The sequence below is a fragment of the Chiroxiphia lanceolata genome, chromosome 3, assembly GCF_009829145.1.
Source record: "Chiroxiphia lanceolata isolate bChiLan1 chromosome 3, bChiLan1.pri, whole genome shotgun sequence".
NCBI lineage: Eukaryota > Metazoa > Chordata > Aves > Passeriformes > Pipridae > Chiroxiphia > Chiroxiphia lanceolata.
Window position 1 is genome coordinate 47941652 of NC_045639.1, and position 25236 is coordinate 47966887.

The window sequence follows — 25236 nt, forward strand, 5'->3', positions numbered from 1 at the left end:
TTATGTACTGTGCCTACATCCTGGTATGCTATCAAATAGTGCATAAAACTTACTACAGTCAAGACTGCAGAGTGTGATTAAGCACTCCAGATCTTACACAGCAGCAGTTACCCACACAAAGCTGCCATTTTAGAACAAAATCTGCACTTGAGCAAGCTGCAAAAGTTACAAAAACTATTTAACTTTCAGCTGACTGTGGCACTACACAGGCCAAACTCCCTCAATAGCTAATTGAATCAAGTTTCCCTGTGCTTTCTAGCAGCCAGAAAGTAAACGGTCCTAGAAGCAGTCACTCCATTCTTCACAGTGTGGCTGCCTACACGTCAAGGATGTTGTAAGCACCTAAATATAGACACTCTGCTTTTAACATTGTTCCCTTGTTACTCCTTTTCAGATATGTAAATTAGCTGATCATATTTAATTGCAGAAATACCTCATTATTCCTTCAAGACCTGCAACGATTTTTAATTCCAGCATCAAGAAGTACGCAGATAGAGGGGAAGGCCAGTCTTTGCCATGGCTTCAAAGTTTTCCAGACAGTAAGGCAAGAGGGACCAAAACACCTCATCCACAAACTGTTTCCTCCTCTCAGTAACACGAAACAGCATGTTCTGTCAGCAACAGTATGTTTTACTTAGTGAAAACAACCATATTAATTCCACCATGCCTCTCCAGTTTTAGGTCTAGATCAGTCTGACAAGCTTCTGTTTAGTGGTCACATGCCAAACACTGCATATACGAACACTAATTCCATCCATCTATCTATGAGTCTACTGCTCTTTTAGCTTTCCCTCTTTTCACAACCACTGTGGCAAACAAAAAGCCTTTAGCTGAGAAGTGCTGACAAAAGCTGCTTTCAGAAAATGGTTAACTACTCACAATAATGGACACACAGCAGATGTGTACCAGGTAAATAAATACTGGCAATCTGCTGTCTCTTGAAGGAATTCAGGGATGCCTTCCTTTGCTCGTGGATTGCAGTGGAAGAAAATGGTTGAAGACGCAAACTTTGATTTGTCTTTACCACATCTGGAGTCAGATGAAAATATGACATCCAAATCATCATCTACAATGAGAAGAAAACCTTGTAGTTTACTGCTTCCTTGAGAACAGTCTATTAACGTGAGACTCTGGAAAGTTAACATATTTGTTCTGCAGTAACAGCTTACACTTTGCAGTATCTACAGTTGAGCTTATACTTTTATGTAGCTGATCCAAACAGTTGCTATGGAATAGTGGGTCAAGCTCTTCATACAAAAAAAGTAGCTAGCTAAAGGAGATTCAACAAGTATCAAGCCCAAACCCCTCTTAAGGCCATATTTGCAACTGAGCTTACACAGTAAGAAAAAGCAACCTCAATTATCCTAGACAAACTTTGGACAGATTTGCAGAAATGCGCGTTAGCATGGATGAAACAAGAACCATTTTCTGATGAAGTAATTCACACAGTATATCAAGCAATTCAGTCTGGTGGACAGTGACTTACCCTCAACAAAATATTTAGCTCTGCTGGCAGAACCAACTCTCCGAAAGCGACGTTCATTAGTTTTAACCTGGCAGATGTTTGCTCCAGAGCATTCTGGGAAACTTGAGTTCCTTATACCAGAAAGTTGAATTTCATATACATATTTATCACCATTTGTCCGTATGTCTCCAGAAGCTGTGTATAATCTGAGGAAACAGAGGGCAAGCCTATCCTTAAAGTCTAAACTCCCAGATAGTTGATTCCAGAGCAAGCTGAGTGATTTATTCAGCAACCAGAAAAGATGCAGGACTGAGGCTTCCTCCCTCAACATTAGAAATAAAATTATATTTAGCATAAATATAATCTTTATAAGCAAGCACAGAAGGCAAATTTTTCTAGTTATACTGCCCTCAGTGTGTGAGTGGATATGTAAATACCTCCAAAGATTTAAGATAAACTGAAGACAAAAGGATGATTCAGAGGCTCATACACACTACCGGCCGTAAAAACTATATGTAGCTGTGATAAATAGCACAGCTTAGACATCTTCTCCAGAAGGGTAACTACTTCTACCATCCTTTCACATTGCTGGTCCAAGCGAGAACACTTTGAGCTATTTGTATTAGCCACCTGCTTGAAAGCTGAGCTTGATCAATTATGATTTATCTTTAATCTCACATCACACCAAGTTTTTAATTTTGTCCTGCCTTCCTCTCCTTCATCCTGGACTGTTTGATTTTTATTTCCTTCTCTATGCTTGCAATGCTGTCATCACATCTGCACAATAGGTTTATTTGCAACACTTTAGCTCAGTTACTCCAATCCTGCACACTAGTGGTTTGTGCCCCACAAGCAGAGTTTATTCTTCCCAAGACACCAGTATAGGCAGGTTTCCTTGCATAACACTAGCACTGATGTTAAATATAGCAGTTTATAAGATATTCTGGAACAGGGTTATGTGCAGTGTGTAGTACAGTCAGTGTAACTGCTTGTCTTTCTCTACGACTCCTGAGTTCAGGCTTGCTTAACCATTCCTCCAGACATGTCCTTCCTTCCTCACTTCTAAGGCTTTTGAAGCGTGTGTTCCTACGTTCTGATGAATCATGTAAGCAGGTAAAAAGGTACTGTGTAAAAAGCCAAAGAGTACTTGGGCGGGGGGGGGAGTTCCTGGCACTGAACTAATGTCTATACACTATGGAAGAGAGCAATTATCCACAGTAAAGACATCTAACATCAAGGTGAGTATGTGGAAGCTTTAGAGTAGTCTTGAGTACACCTGGACATGCTCACACACATAAGTCCAGCTGTGACCTGAACTAATAATCAGGACTTTAAGTCAATCATCGGTACAAGGTGAATTCAGTGCTATTTCCACTTGACAGCTAAGAACTGTTAAGGCAAAACAGAATATTCATACCAAGCTCTTTTCTTGCAATACAGTTCTACAGGACTAAGATGTTGTGGGGTTTGGTCCTTGTTGGGATTTTGTTGTTTTGGCATTTCTTTGGGGTTTTTTTACTCACTTGTAATAAACATCCCCTAAAGAGAAGTTTTTCCCAGTTGCAGGATTAATGACAGTTCCATTCACCACCTCCACCTCCTGCTGCTTCACAGCACAAGCTGCACGTGTGTCCCAAGTAATGTAGTAAGCACAGTTTTCTTCATCAAACCTACCAAACAGAAGATAGACCTGATGATTTCAGGAAAGAGTAACAAGTGTTTATCATCTTGAGAAAGGGAAGAGACAACTGCTAACCCATGTGACAATGTCCTGCCTAAGCATCATGCTGAGAGTAAAATAAAATAGTAAAGTAGCACTCAAAAAAAGCTATTTGAAGAATTGCAGAGCATTTTTCTGCAGTTCCAAGACTTTAAAAGATCTGGCTGCACTTGAACTTCCTACTTTAAGTTCCAGAATTTACACAGTGTATCAGAGGATTTTATTGAAATACTTTAGCTAACAAACATATCAGGCTGCTTTTTTGCAGCATGTGAAACCTGGCCTTTATTTAAACAGGACAAAATGTATAAGCTAATCAAATTTTGCTACCTAGTTCTTTGACTCTTACAGAGCATCTTGCTTAGTTTACCAGTTCTACAAGCAATATACAGTTAACAATATCAAGACGGAATAAAAATTCATCAAGCCTTCTTAGTATTTTTGATCCATGCAAATATACCTCACTTTAGACAGCTTCTAGTTAAATACACTGTATTGAGGCAACAATACAAACACCATGTTTTATTAGCTCAATCACTAATTAGCTACAGTAGCTACAGTAAGTGTTCTCTAATACACAGATTTTGAGCAGAGTTAAGAGTCACTGTACTATGACTAACATTGAAAACAAAAGCACCCCAGCCATTGTCAGATCTAATTTGGAAGTAGAATGTTTAAATTTTTGCCCAGAAAGTTCAAGATAAATACAAAATACATTTGTTTATGGAAGTGAATAGTTGAAGAAACTCCAGAAGATTCAAGCCTTGCATGTACATGCTAAGGATTATTTTAGGGACTGCCCAACAGAGTGGACAGTCACTGTCCCAAGACTTAAGAGTTTACTAGAGAGGTACAAAGGAAGCAGCCATGAAGATCACCGGTATGTTAATTTATTACCCACCTCTGCAGCATAGGCATGCCGACTGTTTTTGCACATTTCAGTTCTATAATTGTTGTTACTTTCTTGTTTTTCCTACATTCTTGCCCACTGGTATAACTTATATACACTGTATCACCTAGAAGAAAAAAAAAAATGGTGACACTCAAGGTCTCTTACGCAGAAATTTCCTTTGCTCATTCTCTAGACTTCCTTGCTTTAACTTCTAGGATTTTTTTCCCCTGCATAGACAATATGTATCAATTACAGCACTCCAGTAACTTGTCACTTCAGTCACACTTTTGACTATTTAAAAATCCTTGGATATCTTTGCATTTACCTGCGTTCAGGTCACCAGTATGGCCATAACAAATGTTTACATTTAAGATGTCATTTTTTTAAATGTAAGAGAAAATGAAGAAGATATCCATTTATAAATAAGCTCAAGCAATAAACACACATAATACATGGCATTGCTTGTGTAACTGGATGGAAATTTTCCCTCAATTTTACAAACTCAGCACCAATTTAAAAATATTCCTTAAACTGAAAACTTGAGTAAGATTAAGTTGGGTTTTCTTAATTCCTTTTCTTAAGAGTGAAGCCAATTAGTCATCTTTCACATGTTGCTTTAATTGAAGAAGTTAGTTGATGCAGAATAAGCCTTTTCAAACAGGATGAACAAAAACAATTCTCCCTCCCACAGTTACAGAATCACAGATTGGTTGAGGTTGGAAGGGATCCTTGGAGGTCATCTGGTTCCAACTCCCTGCTCATGTAGGGGCCACCTGGAGCCAGCTATCCAGGACCATGTCCAGAAAACCTTGGAATATCTCCAAGGTAGGAAACTCTACCACCTCTTTGGGCAACATGGTGCCAGTGCTTGGGCACCCTCCCTGTAAAAAAGTGTTTCTTAATGTTCAGATGGACAACTAATTTCTTACAGTTTTAATGACAACACTGTTTACTGCTTCAATGTTTTCTCATGACTTAAACACTACATTTGAGTAGTAGCATTTACTGGTTTTGTTTTTAAACAAAAGATTCACTGGTGAAGATATTTCAAAATAAAGGCTTCATCATAATTTAAGAAGCACTATAGCTAGGCTGTAAGATTTAACCTTCCATCTCTAGCTCTCTACAAGAAAAAAAAGTAACTACCTGTCACATTCAGCTTCTGTGTATGAACAAGTCCAAGGACTTGAACATCTCCATTGTTGCTTTTCCTGCAAATACTGGCTCTTTCAGGGCAGCCCGTGGGTCCCATATGTACCCTCTGACAGAGATTCACATAATACCTATAGAGAACACGGTAGACAAAAGTTTAAAATTCATTTAGGCCTAACTGAAGAAGTGATACACAAACTTTAGAATCCTCATGGGAAGCTAGACAGATTGCAAGAAACTAAATCTCAAATTAGTACATGCTTTATTCTGTAAGCTAAGGTTTGGCAGATTACTTCTAACTATCATTTTCAAGTAAAAGACTGTGCAAAAAAAAAATTCATCATTTACCAGATTAGTTCATTAGTTAATTTTGACCTGGGTCCAAACTAGAAATTGGAACAGAGTCAAGAAAGGTCCAAAAGTTTTTTCAGTTATAAAGGTTATAGTACCATCCTAAATTCAGTGTCTCTTCCAAGCTACACCAGCTCAGATACATCAGAACAGAGGAATTACTAGCAAGCTGGTAAATGAAGCAGTTTTGTTACCTCATGGTATAGCATAAGTTTAGAATTAGATGCTGTCATCTTTGCCAGTTCATTTCTATTTGCTAACTAGAGGGGGGATGCTAGAGAGGCTGATGAATTTCTGACATTCATATTTTCTTCTAAGCTGATACACAGAGGCTTAGAAGTTAAAGTTTATAGACAAGAATTACATACCCAAGTTAAAAGAAAGCAATTAATTTTTTTGTTTAACATTATTAAGAATAAAAAAAATTGCATTTAAATGACAAAATTACATTGTTAAGATAGCAGTTTCAATAGAAAGCTTTTAGTTCAGACTTATTCATCCTTTTAAAAAGGCTACCAAAATAGGGAAGGAGTGAGAATGAAGAACGTAATTTTAAATCCCTTTGGATAAAATGGGTTCCTTTCTTGGTTTTTTATCTACATGCAGTGTTAAGCACTGACAATTTTAAGCAAACAGAAATATTATGCCACATTACAACTTCAACAGTACTGATTAGCAAGCTGCTCCCTGGGAGTTGCTCATTACTCACGAGTTTCCATTGTGGAAAAAGATCCATGACCCTGTCAGGGAAGAGAGCATTCTTAAGTCATAAGTTCTGTGCTTCTGGACAAACTTGCACTCCATTTTCTGGGGAGGACAAACAGCCTGAGTCTTCCATTCAAATGTCACAGCACAACCAAGAGTCTCACTGAGAAGGTGCGGTCTCCCAATACCAGCATTTTCATCACATGTGAAGATAATGGTAGATTCCTTTCTTGCATTTGCTATAAGGGGGAAGGTTGGAAAAAAAAGGAAAAACATACTTTGCAAGAGGCTTCCAGGCACGTATGAATTCTAGTGTAGCTAAATCCCTGCGTTAGCTCAGATCCTTGCACATGAAGTGTAGGAAGTACTTACCGCTACCGCAAAATCCCCACTTTTCATCTCCCTGGTAGTTTTCAGTTGTAGCACACCACAGCCTATTCTTTTCTTCTGTAATACATTCCTCATAGATCTTTCCTTTGTACTTGAAGGGGAAGACACAAAGCTCTCCCTTTTCAGTCACTGAGAAGGAAAGGTATAAACTCTTAACAACATGCAGCGGAACAGCAGGGATATCCATATTCATGACCATACCCGGAGCCTGTACTTCAATACTAAAGAAGAGTCAGAAGCAGATAACAGAAATACTGAAATATTGAGTTTAAACTCAATTAGAAAACTAGATGTAGTGAACAAGTAGCTACAATCATCCCTACAGAAAAGCTGCACTGTCTCTTCTAGGGAGATAGATGTTGATGCTGCAGATTAGTATGGTGCATGTGATTTAAGGCAACTACATGTTTCTATTAACATATGTAAAATGTTGTTTCCTCTTATCACAACAAAGCCTCGTATGTTAAAGAGAAAAAAATCTGGCACATTTTTAACATAAAAAAATGGGTCTGCTCCAATCTCACCTGGAGGGCACAGATCACCTCCTGTATACTGCAAGATCACTGTTTCATCCTGGTGGCTATAGTCCATTTTCATTTCCTTCATGTTTCCAAAAGATGACACACCTTTTTCAGATGTCAGGCACACTGCCCCATCTTTGCATTTTCCCTGGGGCAAGCCTGTTGCCTTACTGCACACACCAATATGGTAACTGTTGGATCCAGAAAATACCTGTGTAGACAACCAGAAGTATCACAAGTCTGCCTCAAAGCCTGCAGTCAGTACTTAGAAAACCAGGAGCGCTTCATAAAACAAGTCTCATGCAACACTTGCATAATTCAGGAAGAAAAGACGATGACCGATTTTGCAAGTCTGGCCTTCCTTAGTATGACAAAACTGCAGATAAAGCACACAGGACCACAGATAAAGTCTTGCTTTCACGTTCAAGATTCTGTCAAAGGTGAAGATTTCTCCCTCCTCTCTCCATCAGTATATTCATCAACTTCCTTCACAAAAACATTAAAGACAATATTATACCCTCTAATATTATTCCCCTCCGTCAGAGGCCAAGAAACATGAATACTGATCATAGCACATGCTTCGGTCTTTTCTCACACCCCAGGATGCTTAAAAGAAACCTTTGCTGCAGTATTAAAATGTTGACAGCAATAGGAAAGTATAAATAAATAAATAAATAAATAAACAAATAAGAAAGAATCACACCACCAGAAGGCATTACCTCAAATGATCTTCCAGAAAGGCTGGTCAGGTTAAAAGTATAGTGTAGCTGTTCATCAGTAACAGAGCAGCCTGAAGTTTTCACTTTATCGGGGCACACAACTGGAGTTTCCCACTCAAACACAAAACTGCACTCAAGTTTCATTATCATCTTCGGCTTACCCTGTTACCAAAGAACACAGACACATTAGGTCTAATTTTACAAGTTCGTTGTTCTTTCTGCATTTCCCCCCACCCAGTATTTAACCTCAGTTACTACCAAGGCCAGACTTCACTGACTGTAGGACAAACACCATGGCCTATACACTACAACCACTAGCAAAAAACTCACAGGGGAAATACATTCTACCTAGCTTCAGAAAACAATCAAAGAAGGAACTGAAGTACCCAAGCTTTCTTCTTAATTAGGGTTGAGATTTTTGATGTTCAGCTTAATTGCAAGGAGCAAAAGTGTGAGGATGTTAAGAAATTTCACTGAGTTAAGGTTTATAGAGTACGTTTTTTACTTCCTCATATTTTAAACTAAAATATTAGTATGGCCTGTGTAATATTCAGAGCTGTCTCAAGTTTCAGCTCATGCCCCATGTTAATGGAAAATGGTTCCACGATCTTCAGCAAGCTCTAGTTTGTCAAACATCATACCCAAGTATTCTCTACAGTTTGTTAAAGGCATTCAAAAAAATTCAAGAAGCACTGGACTCAAATCACCATGCAAACTCAATTTAGCATTTGGGTGTTGACACAAAATAAAACGTAAGTAAACACATTTTTAAAGCTGTGTATGATTATGGAAAGGGTTACAACATAGGGAAAACATTTCGCAGTAACAGCTCTACACTTACACTGGTTCTCATGATAGCCTGAGGTACAAGTACAAGGTTTTGGATCTAAAGGTGCAATACAGAATCAAGTTTAATGTCAGCAATAAGTTATTGCTACATTATGTCAGTGGAATGCCATCCTTGAAATCGTCAGAATCTGTTACTCTCAAGCCTAAAGTTCATGCACTCAATGAAATTTTGGCTTGTTAAGAATACAAATACCAAGTATATTCCTTGATGAAATAAGTCCATCCACACATTCTAGAAACAAATCCTTGATTTAGTTTTAAACAAAGCTAACATTGGTTATGACTCACTTCCCATTATACTCCAATATCAACGTAAGTTTAATAGATGTCTTACCAGACTAGTTCCTTGGCTGCAGTGAAATACAATAACAGAAGTATAGTTCAATTTGTTGTTTGTCTGACAAGGAGTAGTGCTGTTGTAAGTGATGTGAACTTCATTTACTGCTTCATTTAACTTGGGAGGTTCAGTAACACGACCAATATCCTACACAAGCAAAAATATGTATTAATAGATTTCAGATCAGCCCAGAGATTCAGATCAATTCAGATTCATGTTTATATGGGAGCACAAGTACTGAACTTTTGAAAACTGCATTCTATACTCAAAGAACAGCTATTTTATTTCAATCCTAACAAAACACAAGCTGAGAAGCTCAAAACACCCTTTGATTAAGCTTGACAAAAGCCAGGGAGGTTCTGCATCTTACAGGTAGATTCTTCTTTACATCATTGTGCCAAATTACCAACACATGACTTAAAACCAGCATTAACAATAAAGTACAGTCCCTAGATCAATGTGAAAGTTCATGAAAAACAATCTCAACTTTTTATGTCTGTCTTCTACAGCTCACAAACAAGCCTTCAAAAGGTAAGAGCCTTCATCTCTCAAGGTAATAACATGGACAAGTTAACCAACATTCTGTCATAGCCTTGCTATTTATTCAGCTGTCAAAGTTTTACATGAAAGTACTAACTGCATTTTGAAGCATGGTAGGACATAGCCTGTTGCAGTATGAAGCAGACTATCATGAGATCGAGTAAGCCACAGAAGGGTTAACTAAGATGTTCTGCTTCCCGATGTCTGTATTTGGAACACAGCACTACATGAAAAAAATTCTCTGTAGCAATTTTTCATATTTATCACTGAATTGAATCTTCTGACACCCAAAAAAGTCACTGGGGTTCAGGACAGGAAAATACTGCTTCATAGGGAAAAATGATGAAAGAATTTTGCAGAGGAGATTTTAATTTTGCATTTCATTTCTTTAACCCATTGTCAAGCCCCTAGTTCAAATCAGGTTTCTAGGCAGGGATACCATATTAAACTATTAAATGCACATTTCAGTGATTTAAGGCATAATACTTACTATTGGCAATCCATTAACAGGAACCATGCACACAGCTGCTCCAGGGGGGCAATTAACATCTTTGATAGGATTGAGAGGCTCACAAACATTGATGTAAAAGTCAGGAGAAACATCTGTAATATCTTCATCGACAAATGCCTCATAATACCCAGTTCGATGGATCAGAGGGGACAGGTCAATAACAGAACTGCCATTCAATACTGAGCACTTCACCTACAAGAATGTACATGTCATTGATATTATTCTTTTGTTACTTGCTTTGATTTATTGACAAGCATCCTATCCTTCTTGGGGCCAGAAGCATGGCTACATTTAAAAGCAGCATTTGTTATAATTTTTATTTGTCTATAGATACTAAGCACGTACAAGCCACACATGAAAAACCTTGATCATTTAAACATTCTTATGGAATGAAATCCCCATCAGAACAACACCAAGTCATAAAGCTCTGGCATGCATACTCCAGCATACATAGTCACTATCACTTCATTAAGATCCCTTCCTCTCCTCATCTCCCACACATCACTGGACCACCTCAAATAAGCAAGCTTGGTCATCACAACGTAAAATCATTTTATTGTAAGTTGATAGCTTGACTACTACATTTCCTCAGAACCAATTTCATACACTCTAAATATGCACAAACTTACTGACAGCCTATATGAAATTTGAAAAGTCTATTCTTGCTTAGATATTAGAAAAGGAATAACTAACAAAATTACCGTTTAATTTTAGGACCAATAATCATCAACACTACCTACTTATCACCACACTGAAATTGCTTGGGTCACTGTGAAAACTGATCAGAAGTGCACAATGATCACCAAATGGAATGAACAGGCTAGAAAGCACAATGGGTTTGGGCACTGTTGATTTGTGTTGCAGCATGGTACATGCTATTGAAGAGGAAACCAGAATAGCCAAAAGAGGGGACATGTGAGAGTTCTTGTTGGGGAAAGAAACCGGAAGATGTTTTTTCCTAAATGGAAGCAAGAGCTATAGTATTGAGACAGTGATGAGGAGGAAAAATAACTTGATGCAGAGAACAATGGTCACAGTGGAGGTAATCAAGGCAGTGAAAAGGATGATTATGCAGATTTACAAAAGTACTGTACAGGTGTTAAGAAAAGATCCGAATTCACCCAACAGTTCATTTAGCCCTCTACTCCTACTACTGGCTTTTATTCCATGCACCCAATAGTGATAACAATTCAACTGGTTACACTAACTAAAGAAAGACTAGCACAAAGTATTGTCTGGAACACCAGTTCAGCTAGAGTTGACCAAATCATGCTATTACGACACGTGTTACACAGCCAAAGCAGACCCTAAATTCACACTATCAAGGTTTATCAGTTTTTGCACTGAGCAAACTGATCATACTGGTGCCTGGTCACTAGTTACTTGCCTAGAAACAAAGAATATCCCCATTAACAGAGATGCTATCTATCCTCAACTCAATCTCAGCTCTGTTGGCCTGCTGCATCACATGATTTTAACCATCACTTCCCAAGACGACACTCTATGGCTTCCATTTGAACTGCACAGAAAAGCAGCTAAGCAGGTTGCACAGAGGGTTTTTTATGAAGTGTTAGAAGTTTTAACTTGATTCAACATGTGGAGCAGGACTTTGCCAAGTACTGTTCATCTGTGTTGAAAATGTCCGTATGAAAAGCATGTGAGAACTTCTGTATGAACTTGCATTCTGTACTACAGGAACAGACCTTTCCCTCAACGAATTTAAAATACGCTGATATAATATCCAACCCCCTTCAGAAATTTAGTCCCACAAGTGCTGTCTGTAAAAGTAATCCTTACCTCTTCCTCACAAGCCAAGGAAGTGTGCCAAGAGAAGTAACTAGTGCATGTCTGCTCATCAAAAGACAGAAAAACAGGCCGACTGTCATCTCCAGCATCAGACTTGCATACAAAGCTAAAATAGCTTTTATGCTTCAGTGCAGGGTCTGCAGGGCAAGGATCTCCATCTTCATAGACAAGTTTTAACACTTGATCTTCATAAGTTAAAGTTTTACTCTGTTTTCCAGCATTAACTGGTTTTCGACCACCTGTGATGCAGACAGCTAAAGTAAAAAAAAAGAAAAATGAACAGAACAGATTAAGTCTGATGAAACTGCCCTGTAAAAATTACACCTTAAAATATAAACGGTGGGAAACTTAAGATTTTATTCTCACTTGAGTTTTCCTATGAAAGATAGGCTTTGTCACACTATCTGGAGTTCCCATTAAACTGAGCTGAACTGCACTGAAACAAAGACCAAATATTGTCTTTAACACTTCATTAACCTGTATGTACTGCATCTATACAGATTAAATCAATCACAGAGCACAGTATTTGGTATATTAGATATCATTTTAAGATGCCTCTTAAAAACCAAATCGATCCAGTATTTCCTTCTAACTACACAAAAATAATCTTTACTTTACAAGCAACATTCCTAGCATTTAAGATGCCTTAATATTACCTCATATTCAATTTGCCAAAACAGTTAGTAATTCAATCTGCAAGTTAGCAGCTTAGAAAACAAGTTAACTTCTACTGATGTTTCAGAAGCACCCAAAACAGGACAGAAAGCTAGAAAGAGGATTGGCAAAGGTTTGAAGTGCAGACACAAGGTCCAGTGCAGATGCATTCCAGCAATGCATCACTACAGAGAAATTTTTGTGCTCAGTTCACTCTAACTGGAAGCTTGTAATGTCTCCATTTTCACAATTGCCAAGAGGCACAACAGAAATATCTACATTCCTGGCCTCATGTCCAAAAAAATACTCATCCACTAGGAACTAGAGGGATTAAGACTGGAAGTGAGCCCAAGTGAATGGAGTTTGGTAGAAATACATGGCTTCACTTCCTAGAACAGTTTTAGGTTCTTTTCCTAGGCAATTCAGCCACAAAGCTGTTCCCTTTACTCCTTCTGCATTTGCAGTAAAACCTGCCCCTCACATTTTACTGTAAACTTGAACATAAGTATTTCTTTTGGGTACCCTATAGTCAATCGTTACAGTACCAGAGGGGATAAGATACTTACCAGCTCCATTAGTACATGAACTTTTAGCTTCAGCACAAACATTCAACTCAATCTTTCTGTTGTGTGAATCACTGATGGTATAGCCAGACTCTCGCTTTAATGATGTCAAATCAAAGAGGTGGCCTGTAGAGAGATTGGGGAATAATTTAATCTCTTTTTCAGATTCAAAAGCAAGACAGTTCTTTGTATTAAAAGCTTTCAGTAACTTAATTTAGTAGGATGGTCAACCAGACTCTATTTGCCTGCTAGCTTAGAAAGGCAAACAGTTACTTATTCATATTAACAGAGGTAAAACTAGTTTCAGAACTATAGACTATTTATGTTCCAAGGGACATTGCAGTCCCTTACAAGATATTTCTACCATCAATAAGCTTGTTAGTCACCATCCAGAGGATGTGTCCCACTGCACTTTTCTAATGAAGTCCCTCAAGAACACAGTCTCTTCCACATATGAAATCCTGAGGCCTCCTCCTTACCTGTTGCAGGATTGGTTACCCGACAGTCATTTTGCACATTGCTTTTAAGAGGGCACGCAGCAGCAGTGAACCATAAGAAGGTATATTCACAATCTTCAATGGCAGTTATAAGTTCTGGCTTTGATTCCTAAACACGAAACAGTGGAGAGAGTGACAACTCTGCAGAGCGACAGTGTAAGACTATGCGACAGGGCTATACCTGCAGCTGAGCTCAGTTCAAATGCCAGTCCTAGGACTTAACAGACCATCATAGTCCAGTGAATTAATCCAAGGGCAGAGTATTTAACTCTGATTATTTCAAATATATAACAGTACAGAATCATTATCAGGAGAAATAAAATTAATGAGAGAAGAGCTAAAGGCAGCCTAGGGCAATAGAAAATAGAAGTGTACTTAACAGCAAGGCATAGAGTGTGCAAGAGCTATGAACTAAGAGCAAGAACTACACAGCAAATAGCATTATTTACTACTTGAAACACTTCCCTACCTGCACTACATTCATCTTCAAGACACAAGCAGACAATTTTATCTATTACAGATGGTAAAATCTGTGCTAGCAGATTGTACAAGAAGATCTCAAAAATTGCACAGCATCTAAAATTCAAGTACTTCTAAGTCAGTCTGCTTGCAAGACTGGCTCCCATCCAACTACAGATGATTAGGGAATGGATAAGAGGTGCCCACATTCTCCATACACACACAGTGATATAAAACCCCACCAGAAGGATCCCACTTACAATTCTGCTTTCATCACACTTGAGGCGCAATATTGTTGTTTTCTTGCGAATTTTATCTGGACACTGCTCTCCATTAATATACTTAAGAATGGAAATGCCATTTTCCCTCCAGGGACCATCAGCCACCTCCCCAAGACTGGTACATTTTGTACCCTCCATGAGGGAGGCAGCAGCATCAGAAGGACAGGAACCTATACAGATAAACAAAAACTGCATTATCACTCCAAACGTTACTAAGGCATTACTTGCCTGGAATAAAACTTCACTACTTTACTTTCAGGTATATCTCCAAGCCACTGTCCAAACCATACTCAGTGGGGTGTATTTGCCCCAAAAATCACAAGTAGCAGCAATATCCTCACTTTACTTAAGGTCATGCAGAAAGTAGTGGCAGCTACTACTGGGGAAGTAGATTACTACACAGAGTGGAAGGCTACAGTCTGTTACCTGGTCTTCCACTGCACAAAACACAGATTCAGCCAGAAGATGCCATAGAAAAATTCTGAAGTTAGCATCTTGTGCCAAGAAATTATTTTAATCTTTAAGAGCTACAGCAGACTTTGGATAAGGACAGCATTTATCATGAGAAGATAAGAGCTGCTAGTGAATCTCACCCTCTAAGCAAATGGAAATCAGATCCACAATCTACCCTTCCCTTTGGTGATGAAATCACACTACTGTCTCCACATACTCTGCTTTGTGATTTTTTTCACTCAGAACAGCCACCAGCACTACTGTCCTAGCACTTTTGCCTTCCCTAGCTACAACAGGAAGACTGTATTTTTATTTTGCTCTTACGTGCAGCACCATATGGTACTAAGGGCTTGCAGACATTAATATAGTATTTCTGTGTAGTAGCAGATATAGCAATCGCCTCCCAGTTCTCTCTATGTCGCATTAGGGACGAAAAGTCATAGAAGTTTCCATCATCATCCCTGTACAAAAAGATTAAGAGGCATGTAAAAAAATTAAGTATTTTAAAGTTACAATTCTTAAGTTACTGCAGTAACTCTAAGCAGAGTATCGTGCTGAAAAAGAAATCTACAGGCTCATTGTTCCCCAGAAACTTCAAATTCGGTACAGAAACATATCACTGTGCCATCTACCCCCACAGTAACTGTCCACACGCACACAGCCCTCAGACAATGCAGGAGTAATTCAACTTTTAATTGGAGCATGTCATCTTTCAGTGCATGGCAAGCACAAACACAGTTACAATGCACTTTTACGTGAAGGTGGAAACCTATAATGAGGCCAGATGTTAAAACTCTGGGCCAATTATTAGCCACATTTGACCCCACTTATCAAATCTTAATGAGCTAATACTTGGTGGTGACAGATATAAATGACATTTTTTTCCTGGAGCTTTGTTTGGTGGAAGTTCCAAACAGATAGCAGTTGTATTCTTGTTTAAAATTAGCTACAGTTAAATAATAACCAGATACTTGCAACAACCTAGCATACTTAGCCTTCAACCATCAATAACTGCATACCCAAAAGTTCCCTTTTATTATTTTATTATTAAGAATCTCAAAGTATTCTTCTTCTGTGAAATTAGTTTTCACAAATACAAATTGCAAAAATTACTTAAAATACTTTGCACTGGCACTGAATGCCACATTAGCTGGTTACTAAGTCAAAACACGATAGCTAAAGCGGCAGCGTTGCACTGAATTGCAGTAAGGCTGTATTTTTTTCTTTCATCATACAGCTTCATTTTAACTTTGTGGGAACAACTTACTTGTAGGAGCACTCAGTAGATTTAACAGGTGGGCAAGCATACTGAGTATGCCATTCAAACATGTAGGTGCAATCTGGAGTTTCCTTCAAAAATACAGGCTGAAAGAATGCAACACGAAAGTAATTTGCTTTCTCATTTAAACGCAGTAAAGTTACCAAAATGCATTAGTCTTGCTTCAAGAAGACCCAGGAACATATATATAATCTTAGAGCCACACTATGCCTCTGACCAGCTGAAAGCATGGCTTCTTCCAAACCTGAGTTTATCCTCATGCACACTTCTGATAAAAGGGCAGCCATTAGCCCCTTCTGCCTCCTCCCTGAACTAAGGAGAAGAGCAAAAGTAACTCTACACACCATTAAAAAAAGGAAGGAAAGTGCAAGCACAAAGAGAGATACTAAAAGCAAGTAACCAGCTTATTTTAGTCTGGTTCTGTAAAAACTGCTTTCCTGCACATTCAGCCTTCTACCTTTTATTTTTTTTACAAAGAAACAGCTGTAATGTACGGGAGAGCACTCCTTCCTAGCTTCTCCAAGAGCTTTGACAATGGCAGGCATCCCCTAAAGAAATGACATGCCCCAACCTTCCTGAGGCACAACAAAAGGTACTGTTCGTAAATTGAAAATTCAAAACATTCCTCATTTTTTATCACTTCATAGGACCTTTCAATCTCCTGTCTAATCTGGATATTATTAGGCAGTTCTTGAAGGAGGCTATTTCATATTCTTCATCATACACTTTCATACTTTAAGAGGGCAATTCTGGAAGAGAGTATGTACACGAAACATATGTTTTGAAACTAACCTCAGATGTAGTCTTGTCACAATAGAATAATATGGCAGTTGACCGTTCATATATTTTATGACATTTTTCTCCACTCGTGTAATTAATCATGATTAAACCATTTCTGAAAGTCAGTTTTTCTGTACGTAAGCCTAGAAGCAAGGAGTTCAGAAAAGTCAACAGCTACTCCAGTAAATACATGACTGTAGTAATGCCTCTGGCAGCAGGGTTACATAAACAGCAATAAGATGCACAATAAGGTATTGATAGACAGATGTCAACCTTCCCCTAAAATTTGTGATCTAGTTATTGAATGAGTACTACTCAGTAAGGCTGAGCTCATTCATAATTGAGTGTCAGGATAACTACATATATGCCATTTTACTTGCACAGTAAGAAAAAGTGGTGAGGTGCTTTGTCTCATAAGAGGTACAAGATAAGCGAGAACCATTCTTCTATCACATAGTAGCTTCAGTTACATCCTGGCTAATCTTCACATTCTCTAAGTTTCTTCTGTAAGTGCTGTACCTGCTACTTTTCTGTAAGTTCTGTCCATCTTCTTTACTTGACACGATGCAACAGTGTCAACCTCTGGTTTGCAAGGTTCTGTTATTTCTCCACAAACTCTGAAGTAGTAGTCATACTCATCTGTACTCACTTTTATGTCCTTATTGGAAAGTGGTTTCAGGTTATAAACATGGCCATACCTTGGATCTTTCACCTGGCAATCCTCTCCTTTAAAGAAAAATTAAGCATTTAAAATACAATTTAAGATCTATTAGCTTTGCCAAATACACTTCGGACAATTAAGGCTTACTGGAACAAATAAAGGCAACAAAAGTTACTAGCTGGCACTTTAGGGCAGTGACACTGAAGAGCCATCTTAGTTCAGCTAAGCAACTCATCTCGGGAAATCACCAATATCTAGAACTATGTGACTACACTATAAATGGCTCATTTCTTTTATAACTGCCACTAAAGTAAGATGCAAAAGTCACACTGTAGTTCAAAAATGACTTTAAAGTTGCCTCACAGGTTCTTCCTTCAGCTATGCTGAAGGTTAAGTACAGAACCAGAGTCACTAAGTCCAGCACTTGCTTAATTATCTGGAAAGAACACCAAGGTCACAAGGCCGAAGCGAAAGGTGTTCTTGATGTCAGTCCTGTATCTTCTTTTAACAGCTATGAAGTTCGCCAAGTCAGAGAATAACTGATCATAGGAAATGTTTACTACAGCTTACAAATCTACAAAGAAGGTTTAGGAAAATTCTAGTTTTCATGAGTCAGATCAGCTGATATACCTCAGTAACTTTGTTGCTGATTAAGTCCTCAGTTTTAAAATGACTGTTTGCTCTAAAGCTTTTAAAAAAAAAAAAAAATAAATATCGGACTGGATCACATGAACAGTCTTCTCAATCACAGAAGTTGGCAGCAAGTTAAAGACACCGGTTTCCCCTCCCTTCAAAAGCACAACTCAGTCATCAGTGTCCTGCATAGTATTACATGCTACAGAGTAGTAGCTTGTAAGCATGGCTCATGCCACATGAGATCACTGGCAGTTTCAATAATGTCTAGGACTGTTGCAACAGATCCTTTACAGGAAGTCTAGATGTTTTATAAGGCATTAACTACAAGTTGCAAAAAAACCCCTGCAAGGGCAGAGATTACACTTGCACACTCAACTTCCCATCTAAGAGCCAATCAAGTACCAGAACTTGAACCTGTGACTCCTTGTTGCACATCCTGGAGTCAACTGCAAATTCTGAAGACTGTCCCCCTTGGCCGTCCCCCCACTAACTAACAAGTGTCAAGTTTAAAATCTAGCTACCAGTCTTCAGTGAGGGACAGGGAATGAGTTGCCAGGCACAGAATCAACTGTGTTCTCATGAAATGTGATGCTTTAATATTTACTAGCAAGTCTGCCTGTGATTTAACAGTATAGTACTATGATATCTCATAAACAGCATTATTACTTTATTTTCTTTCCCTAGATAGGATAACAGGCAAATATACTTGGTCTAACTTATACTTTTAATGATAGATAGGATACTTAGTTGGCTTAAAGCTCATCCCTCCACATGCCAGCACCTTTCACAGAAAGACTCACAGGGCAAGAAACTAACACAGCTTCAGTAAGTATTTACTACTTGTACAGATTTGTTTGATATTTTAAAGCTCAAATAACTACACTTACCTTCTGCTTTGTGAACAGGACATGCTGCCAAGGTTCTCCAAACAAATACAAACTCACAGTCATTCTCCTGTTCCAACACTGGCGATCCCTACAGAAAAGAGCCATATAAAAGGGGTAATAGCTGCATTGCAAGTTTCAAAACATACATGCAGGGGTTTTTTAATTGCAGTTGCATAGCCTTAAAATCTCTGCTACCTAATTTCAGCACTCATTTTCAGCAAAGAGCTGCTTTTGCTAGCTCACAGGATTCCACAATAGAGTTCACTGTTGTGTTCTACAGGTTCAGTAAAGCACTTAAAAAGAGACAAAGGAAAAGCCTGTATACAAGATATTACTTTTTAGAACCAGTCTCTCCATTCTAAGAGGAATAAACACTGTCCATTTTAATACAGTACCCCCAAGCACTAAAAGCCTCATTAATAGCAACTGGCACAGAAAATTACCATTGTTTGATCGCACTGGAAGATTATACGTGTAGAATAATGCTGCTTATCTTTGCATATGTCACCATTCAAGTAGATAATGCTCAATGACCCATCAGTAGCAGCCTGGGGGGTTATCTGAATGACTCCAAGGTTCTTGCTTTTATCAGCATATTTCACACAAGATCCTATGGCACCACCTAGAGGAAAAAGCCTGTTTTTTAGTTCAAAGCTTCGACAACTAGAGTTAAATTTATTGTAAAATAACATAACAGGGTAGCTTTAAGAGAGCTTTGAGCATTAAAGCAGACTGTCTCAAACTCCTGAAGCAGAACACAACAGAAATTAATTCATAAATACAGTTGGAGACACTGCGTGCCTAAAGCCTCTGAGGCTGTCCTGCATTCACTAAATCTTTCAAACTGCACTAATTTATCTGTTCCCACAGACTGATAAAAGATTAGAGCGATGTTAAATATATCAAACTGGCTAGAAGTTCAGTAAGACATGGCATAAGCCTCTCATTCTGGCCTCATTCAATTAGCAGGCTTCAACAACATTTGACTTTTCTATCTTCTTGAAACAATAATAATAAAATCAAAAGATATTGGTAAATACTGCCCTCGATGCAATTTTCCCAAATGTATTCACACACATCTCAATGCAAAAGTCCTGATAAGCATTAAGACTGCTCTCAATTTGCAAAAGTCTGTTTATTAGTACTCCTGACATATGTCATCCAGGTCTATGTGAGTTCGGTGATTAAAACAGGCAGGATTCAATTAACCCTACTAAAATAACTAGGAATGTCATTCTGCATATAAGGTCTTACATCAGAAGTCATAAGAAACACTTGCCACTGGCTTACCAGAACACCCAGTCACATAGGGCAAAGGTTTGCAGACATTCAAGAAAAATGTTCGCTTCTTCGCTTCCTTTGAAGTGTCAATAGCAACCCATGGCTCACCATCTTTGCTCAAGTCACTTAAATCATACTCATTGCCTGCAGCATCTGAAAGAAATGTGGTATATACCCTAAACTCAGAGATCTCATTAATACTTGCAGTACTATCGCGTTTGAAAGGATACAGGTTTCACTGATGAATACACAATTCAAAGTAATTTTCAGAATCATATTAGATATCCATTGAGAGAACGTACTGTTTGCTCCCCCAGATGTGCGGGGCCACAGGCAGTACCCCCCCCCCTCCCCCCGGATGCAGAAAAGGTCTACGGCAGATTTTGGAACATTTAGGTTGTCCTCCCAAGTTCTTTAAAATGATCATCTCACTCCATGAAGATCAGCACGGCCAAGTCAGATATGGCAATGCACTTTCTGAGCCCTTTCTAATAACCAGTGGTGTGAAACAAGGCTGCGTTCTTGCACCAACCCTATTCACAATCTTTTTCAGCATGATGCTCCAAAGGGCCACAGCAGACCTCGATGATCAGGACGGTATCTACATTTGATACCGTACTGACGGAAGCCTACTCAACCTAAGGTGACTGAAGGCCCACACCAAGACCTTAAACCATCTTGTCCGGGAGCTGCTTTATGCTGATGACGACGCCCTTGTTGCCCACACAGAAGCAGCTCTGCAGCGTTTAACATCCTGCTTTGCAGGCGCTGCTGAGCTCTTTGGGCTGGAAGTCAGCTTAAAGAAGACAGAAGTTCTCTATCAACCTGCACCTCGGGAAGTCCCCCATCATCCCCACATCACCATTGGCCAATCAGAGCTCAAATCAGTCCAGCAGTTTAATTACCTAGGTGGCCTCATCTCCTCGGATGGTAAGATTGAGGGAGAGATAGACAACAGGTTAGCAAAGGCATATAGTGCCTTCGGAGAACTCCATAAAAGAGTTTGACGAAATAAACACTTGAAGAAAAGTACAAAGATCAGTGTTTACAGAGCCATTGTGCTGTCTACTCTTTTATATGGATCTGAATCATGGGTCATCTACCTGCGCCACCACCTGCATCTCCTAGAACGCTTCCATCAATGCTGTCTCCCTACAATCCTAAACATCCACTGGTCAGATTATGTGACCAATACATCTGTTCCAGAACAAGCAGCAATCACAAGTGTTGAGGCCATGTTGCTGAGAACACAGCTGCATTGGGCAGGACACGTCTCAAGGATGAAGGACCACCACCTCCCTAAGATCTTGCTTTATGGTGAACTTGCCACCATGAGAAGAGCCCCGAAGAGAAGATACAAGGACTCCCTTGAAACAACATCTCAGCCTTGGCCATACTGATCAACATAACTGGTCTACTCTGGCCTCCAATCGGGAGGTCTGGAGACGCACTATCTTTAACGCTGCTGATGCTTTTGAGAAAGCATGCAGGATCACTCTCGAGGAGAAAAGACAACGCAGAAAGAATTGTGTCTTGCAGAATATACCACCTAAGGAGTCTTCCTGCTCTGCCTTTTGCAATCGGACATGCCTATCTTGTATCGGCCTTTTTAGCCACCAGCACGCTTGTAACAAACGTGGGTAGAGCGCTCCCCAAATCTTCGTTCATGAAGCCCAGCCATGAGTGATGATGATGACTGTTGCCACTAAAACATCACTATGCCAAACGCAGATCACAGTTGCTTTGATAGTTACTTCCCAAGTGTAATTACTCCACAACTAACAGGTGCATTTTTACAGAGGCCAAGAAAAATGAACTCATTTGCTTCAGAGCTGGGCTGAAGCAGTACCCAGTCACAATAAGGACTAAATATTTTCAAAGTCATTATCCAAATTAGCTTCTTGCCTGTCTTTGTCATTTAAGTCTGCTTCAAACAACTTACCTTCTCTCCCACCCTACAACTTCTACAAAGACTTTAAGTCTTACAAGTGTCTTCACAACAGGTATTCTTAAAGCCCTCCTCTGAGCAAAAGTTTGCTGTTCAGTTCATCCTTCCAACATTTGTTGGATAGAACCCTCTCAAATTCCAGGTACTTACCTGTAACCTGACAGTCTACAGGAGCAGGAGCACAGGCCAGAGCTGTGTGAAACTCAAAAAAAGTATCATGGATGTCCAGCACACTGTTTACGTCCTCACGCACAAACTTAAGCTCTCCAGGATATGAATCATTACAAATGAAAGTCACCACGAACATGTCTGATTTTCCTGTAAAACAAACATTTATCTGCTGATGGTTCAGTTTGGAATATTTGAATTTAAGTTCAAGCAAACAATTGACTTCAGAATTTTTTAACCGTTTTTTACTCACTGCTTCAAGGAAAACACTACCTTATATTTTACGGGGGTTTAGCTGTAAATACGCAAGCCTTCTTTAGAAAGCTATGATAAATTGCCTAGTAACCACAACTGCCTCTCCAAATAGAACACCAAAATGCCTTGACACATTTCAAGAATATTATTCCTTTCACTGAACTGTGTTCCCTGGGTCTTCAACATATTTGAAGAAACAGAAAACCTACAAAATATCATCATCAGTACCAGCAACCCCTAAATTACATCACAAATAGCAAAGTTTTGTGTTTGGAGGTTTTGTTTGTAAGAAGTTCAGTGTAATGACTGCAGAACAAATAATACTGAAGCTATCTAAGCAGGATATGTTAAGTTCTGTTTAGTCCTCAAGTTATGTCAGGGAGTAGTATTTGTCATCAAAATTTGTCAACACCATTTGTGTTATCAAAACGCAGAAGCATTTGAGGTTCCTGAATCCAAAACCCAGTTTTCCCAAAACCTTCTGTTGTTAAGGTGTCCTGTTCCTTTCTATGAAGCTCAGTTTCAGTACAGTTGGAAAGCAGGTAAAATCTAAAAGCTAGATACACATTTTTCATTAGTCTTATCTGCAAACGAGACTTAAATTCATGAAGTAGGCGTACATGAAGTACTAGAGCACTTATTTAAGAAATTCCATGCAAGAGAGTACACGCTTACTAAAAAATGACCTTTCAGATATGAAACAACTTTACAGAACATTATTAATGAAACCGAAGCTTAAATCTATTACTTCGCTCAGAAAAAGAGCCAGAGTTCATTTTGCTTGTTTTCCCAATTTGACTATCCATTTCTCCTTACAAGGACCAATATTTTTCATCTGCTCAGTAAGAAAAAAATAACATACATACTGTATTTTAGTCTCTTTTTTATAGTTTTGAAATGCACATGTATTACTGAAAACTGAGCCATTATCATTCTACATTATTTTATTTTCTTCTAAAATTTCCATATGAGCTAGTTTATTTAAGCAACTAACACCAAGCCAGATAGATTTCACTATATTGACAAAGGAATACTGACTATTCACACTAAGTTTGTACAATATGACCATCCATTTCCACTGCATATTTCCTGAACTCACCTAATTCCACACGAAGAGGACCTCTGTAGGTAAGAGTTAGAAACCCTTCACTGGACAGATACAGGGTTTTGTCCAATTCCACCAGCCTCACCAATGTCAGATTTTCTGCTTCACATCCAGCAGCTGTTTTGCCATCAATTTTACCACAATCTGGCATGGATCCACAAATGTTTAGCTAGAAGTTTTGAAAACATGTGGATATACATAGTATTAACTGCAGAAAGTAGGTTCACGTAGCCATTTCTATATCAGTAAAACTTGCTTGCCAATAACTTTTTCAAACAACATAGCTGTCCTGCAGTATGGAAATGACAGACATTTCAACTATAATACAGTAACAATATTCTCAGTCTCCAGCTTAGAGGGTCCACAAATTCTCCCCACTAGAAGTGCAGGATGTGGTCAAGCAAGTTTATTCTCACACTAAGAAAGAGACTACTATGGTAGTATTTGTGACAGCCTAGGACTACTGATACATGCATATTGCATTAAAAACACTGATATGGACAGATTAAATCCCTTTCTAGGTTTCCCCTATCAATTTCTTCAGCATCAACAGATAAATTGGCAACATAGTCCATAAGGGTAAAATCATGCATAGCCTGAAAAGCGTGGCTACCTTTTGTTTGCTAAGAATCAGAAGTTCAATGCTTTTAAGACCATCTGACGTGAATGAAGTTATCTTCCACTCCTGCCCTCAAGCACAATGCTCTCCTGCCAACTCATATTTCATAAAAGGACTGAGTCAAAGCTCCACTTGCTCACTAAGCAAGACAAAAAAATGCAAAACCAGCACTCATAAACAACAGATTGTACAATCAAAATCCTTACCAAGAAGTTCTTCCCACTGCCAGTAGCCATATAGCCTTTTTCAGAAGCTAATGGCTGCAGATTGAACAGAAAGCCAGTGTTTGGATCTCGCACAGAGCAGGACTGGAAAAAAATTTATAACAGAATTATTTTCTCCTTCTGCATTTCTTCCGTTTAAGTTTTACCTCTAACTTTTTACAAGAACCAAAGCAGTGATTTACACATATTCCTAGCCTGCATATCAATCAGCAACTTAATTTGGTCAATCCAAATACAGCTCAGGCAGTAGCAACACTTCATTCAATTCTTTTGCACATTTATTCAGTTCTTTTTGTCCGCTGACATCAGCCACATACCATCATATTAATATGGAATTTAACTGATCTATCAGGTTAGCTAAGAGAACGAAAATTTTAACTGAGGGTTGTTTCCACACTAATGTGTTTGTGTTGAGACCTGTAAAGTAGAAGCAACTGAGTAGTTTAGCATGAAAAAAGAAAAGTCTCCTTTGATGATCTATACAAAACAAGGACAATATATACATAATACCCTTACACATAGACTCAG

At 38.7% G+C, this 25236-nt stretch overlaps 1 protein-coding gene across 1 annotated transcript in view; it reads right to left on the reverse strand.

The window, feature by feature from the left end:
• The window catches only part of IGF2R (insulin like growth factor 2 receptor), a 57890-nt gene that overhangs the window by 3145 nt on the left and 29509 nt on the right, over positions 1 to 25236 (reverse strand). The window contains exons 21-45 of the mRNA XM_032681611.1: positions 24691 to 24792; positions 23860 to 24034; positions 22488 to 22655; positions 20399 to 20542; positions 19552 to 19730; positions 19109 to 19196; positions 17444 to 17650; positions 16937 to 17067; positions 16133 to 16230; positions 15190 to 15326; positions 14392 to 14582; positions 13655 to 13781; positions 13179 to 13301; positions 11950 to 12212; positions 10132 to 10344; positions 9099 to 9248; positions 7916 to 8077; positions 7200 to 7407; positions 6658 to 6804; positions 6290 to 6524; positions 5224 to 5360; positions 4087 to 4201; positions 2989 to 3135; positions 1487 to 1671; positions 880 to 1066 (exon numbers count right to left, since the gene is read on the reverse strand). Of these exons, the coding sequence (XP_032537502.1) occupies positions 880 to 1066; positions 1487 to 1671; positions 2989 to 3135; positions 4087 to 4201; positions 5224 to 5360; positions 6290 to 6524; positions 6658 to 6804; positions 7200 to 7407; positions 7916 to 8077; positions 9099 to 9248; positions 10132 to 10344; positions 11950 to 12212; positions 13179 to 13301; positions 13655 to 13781; positions 14392 to 14582; positions 15190 to 15326; positions 16133 to 16230; positions 16937 to 17067; positions 17444 to 17650; positions 19109 to 19196; positions 19552 to 19730; positions 20399 to 20542; positions 22488 to 22655; positions 23860 to 24034; positions 24691 to 24792 (4019 nt within the window). The remainder of the gene's footprint in view (positions 1 to 879; positions 1067 to 1486; positions 1672 to 2988; positions 3136 to 4086; positions 4202 to 5223; positions 5361 to 6289; positions 6525 to 6657; positions 6805 to 7199; positions 7408 to 7915; positions 8078 to 9098; positions 9249 to 10131; positions 10345 to 11949; positions 12213 to 13178; positions 13302 to 13654; positions 13782 to 14391; positions 14583 to 15189; positions 15327 to 16132; positions 16231 to 16936; positions 17068 to 17443; positions 17651 to 19108; positions 19197 to 19551; positions 19731 to 20398; positions 20543 to 22487; positions 22656 to 23859; positions 24035 to 24690; positions 24793 to 25236) is intronic.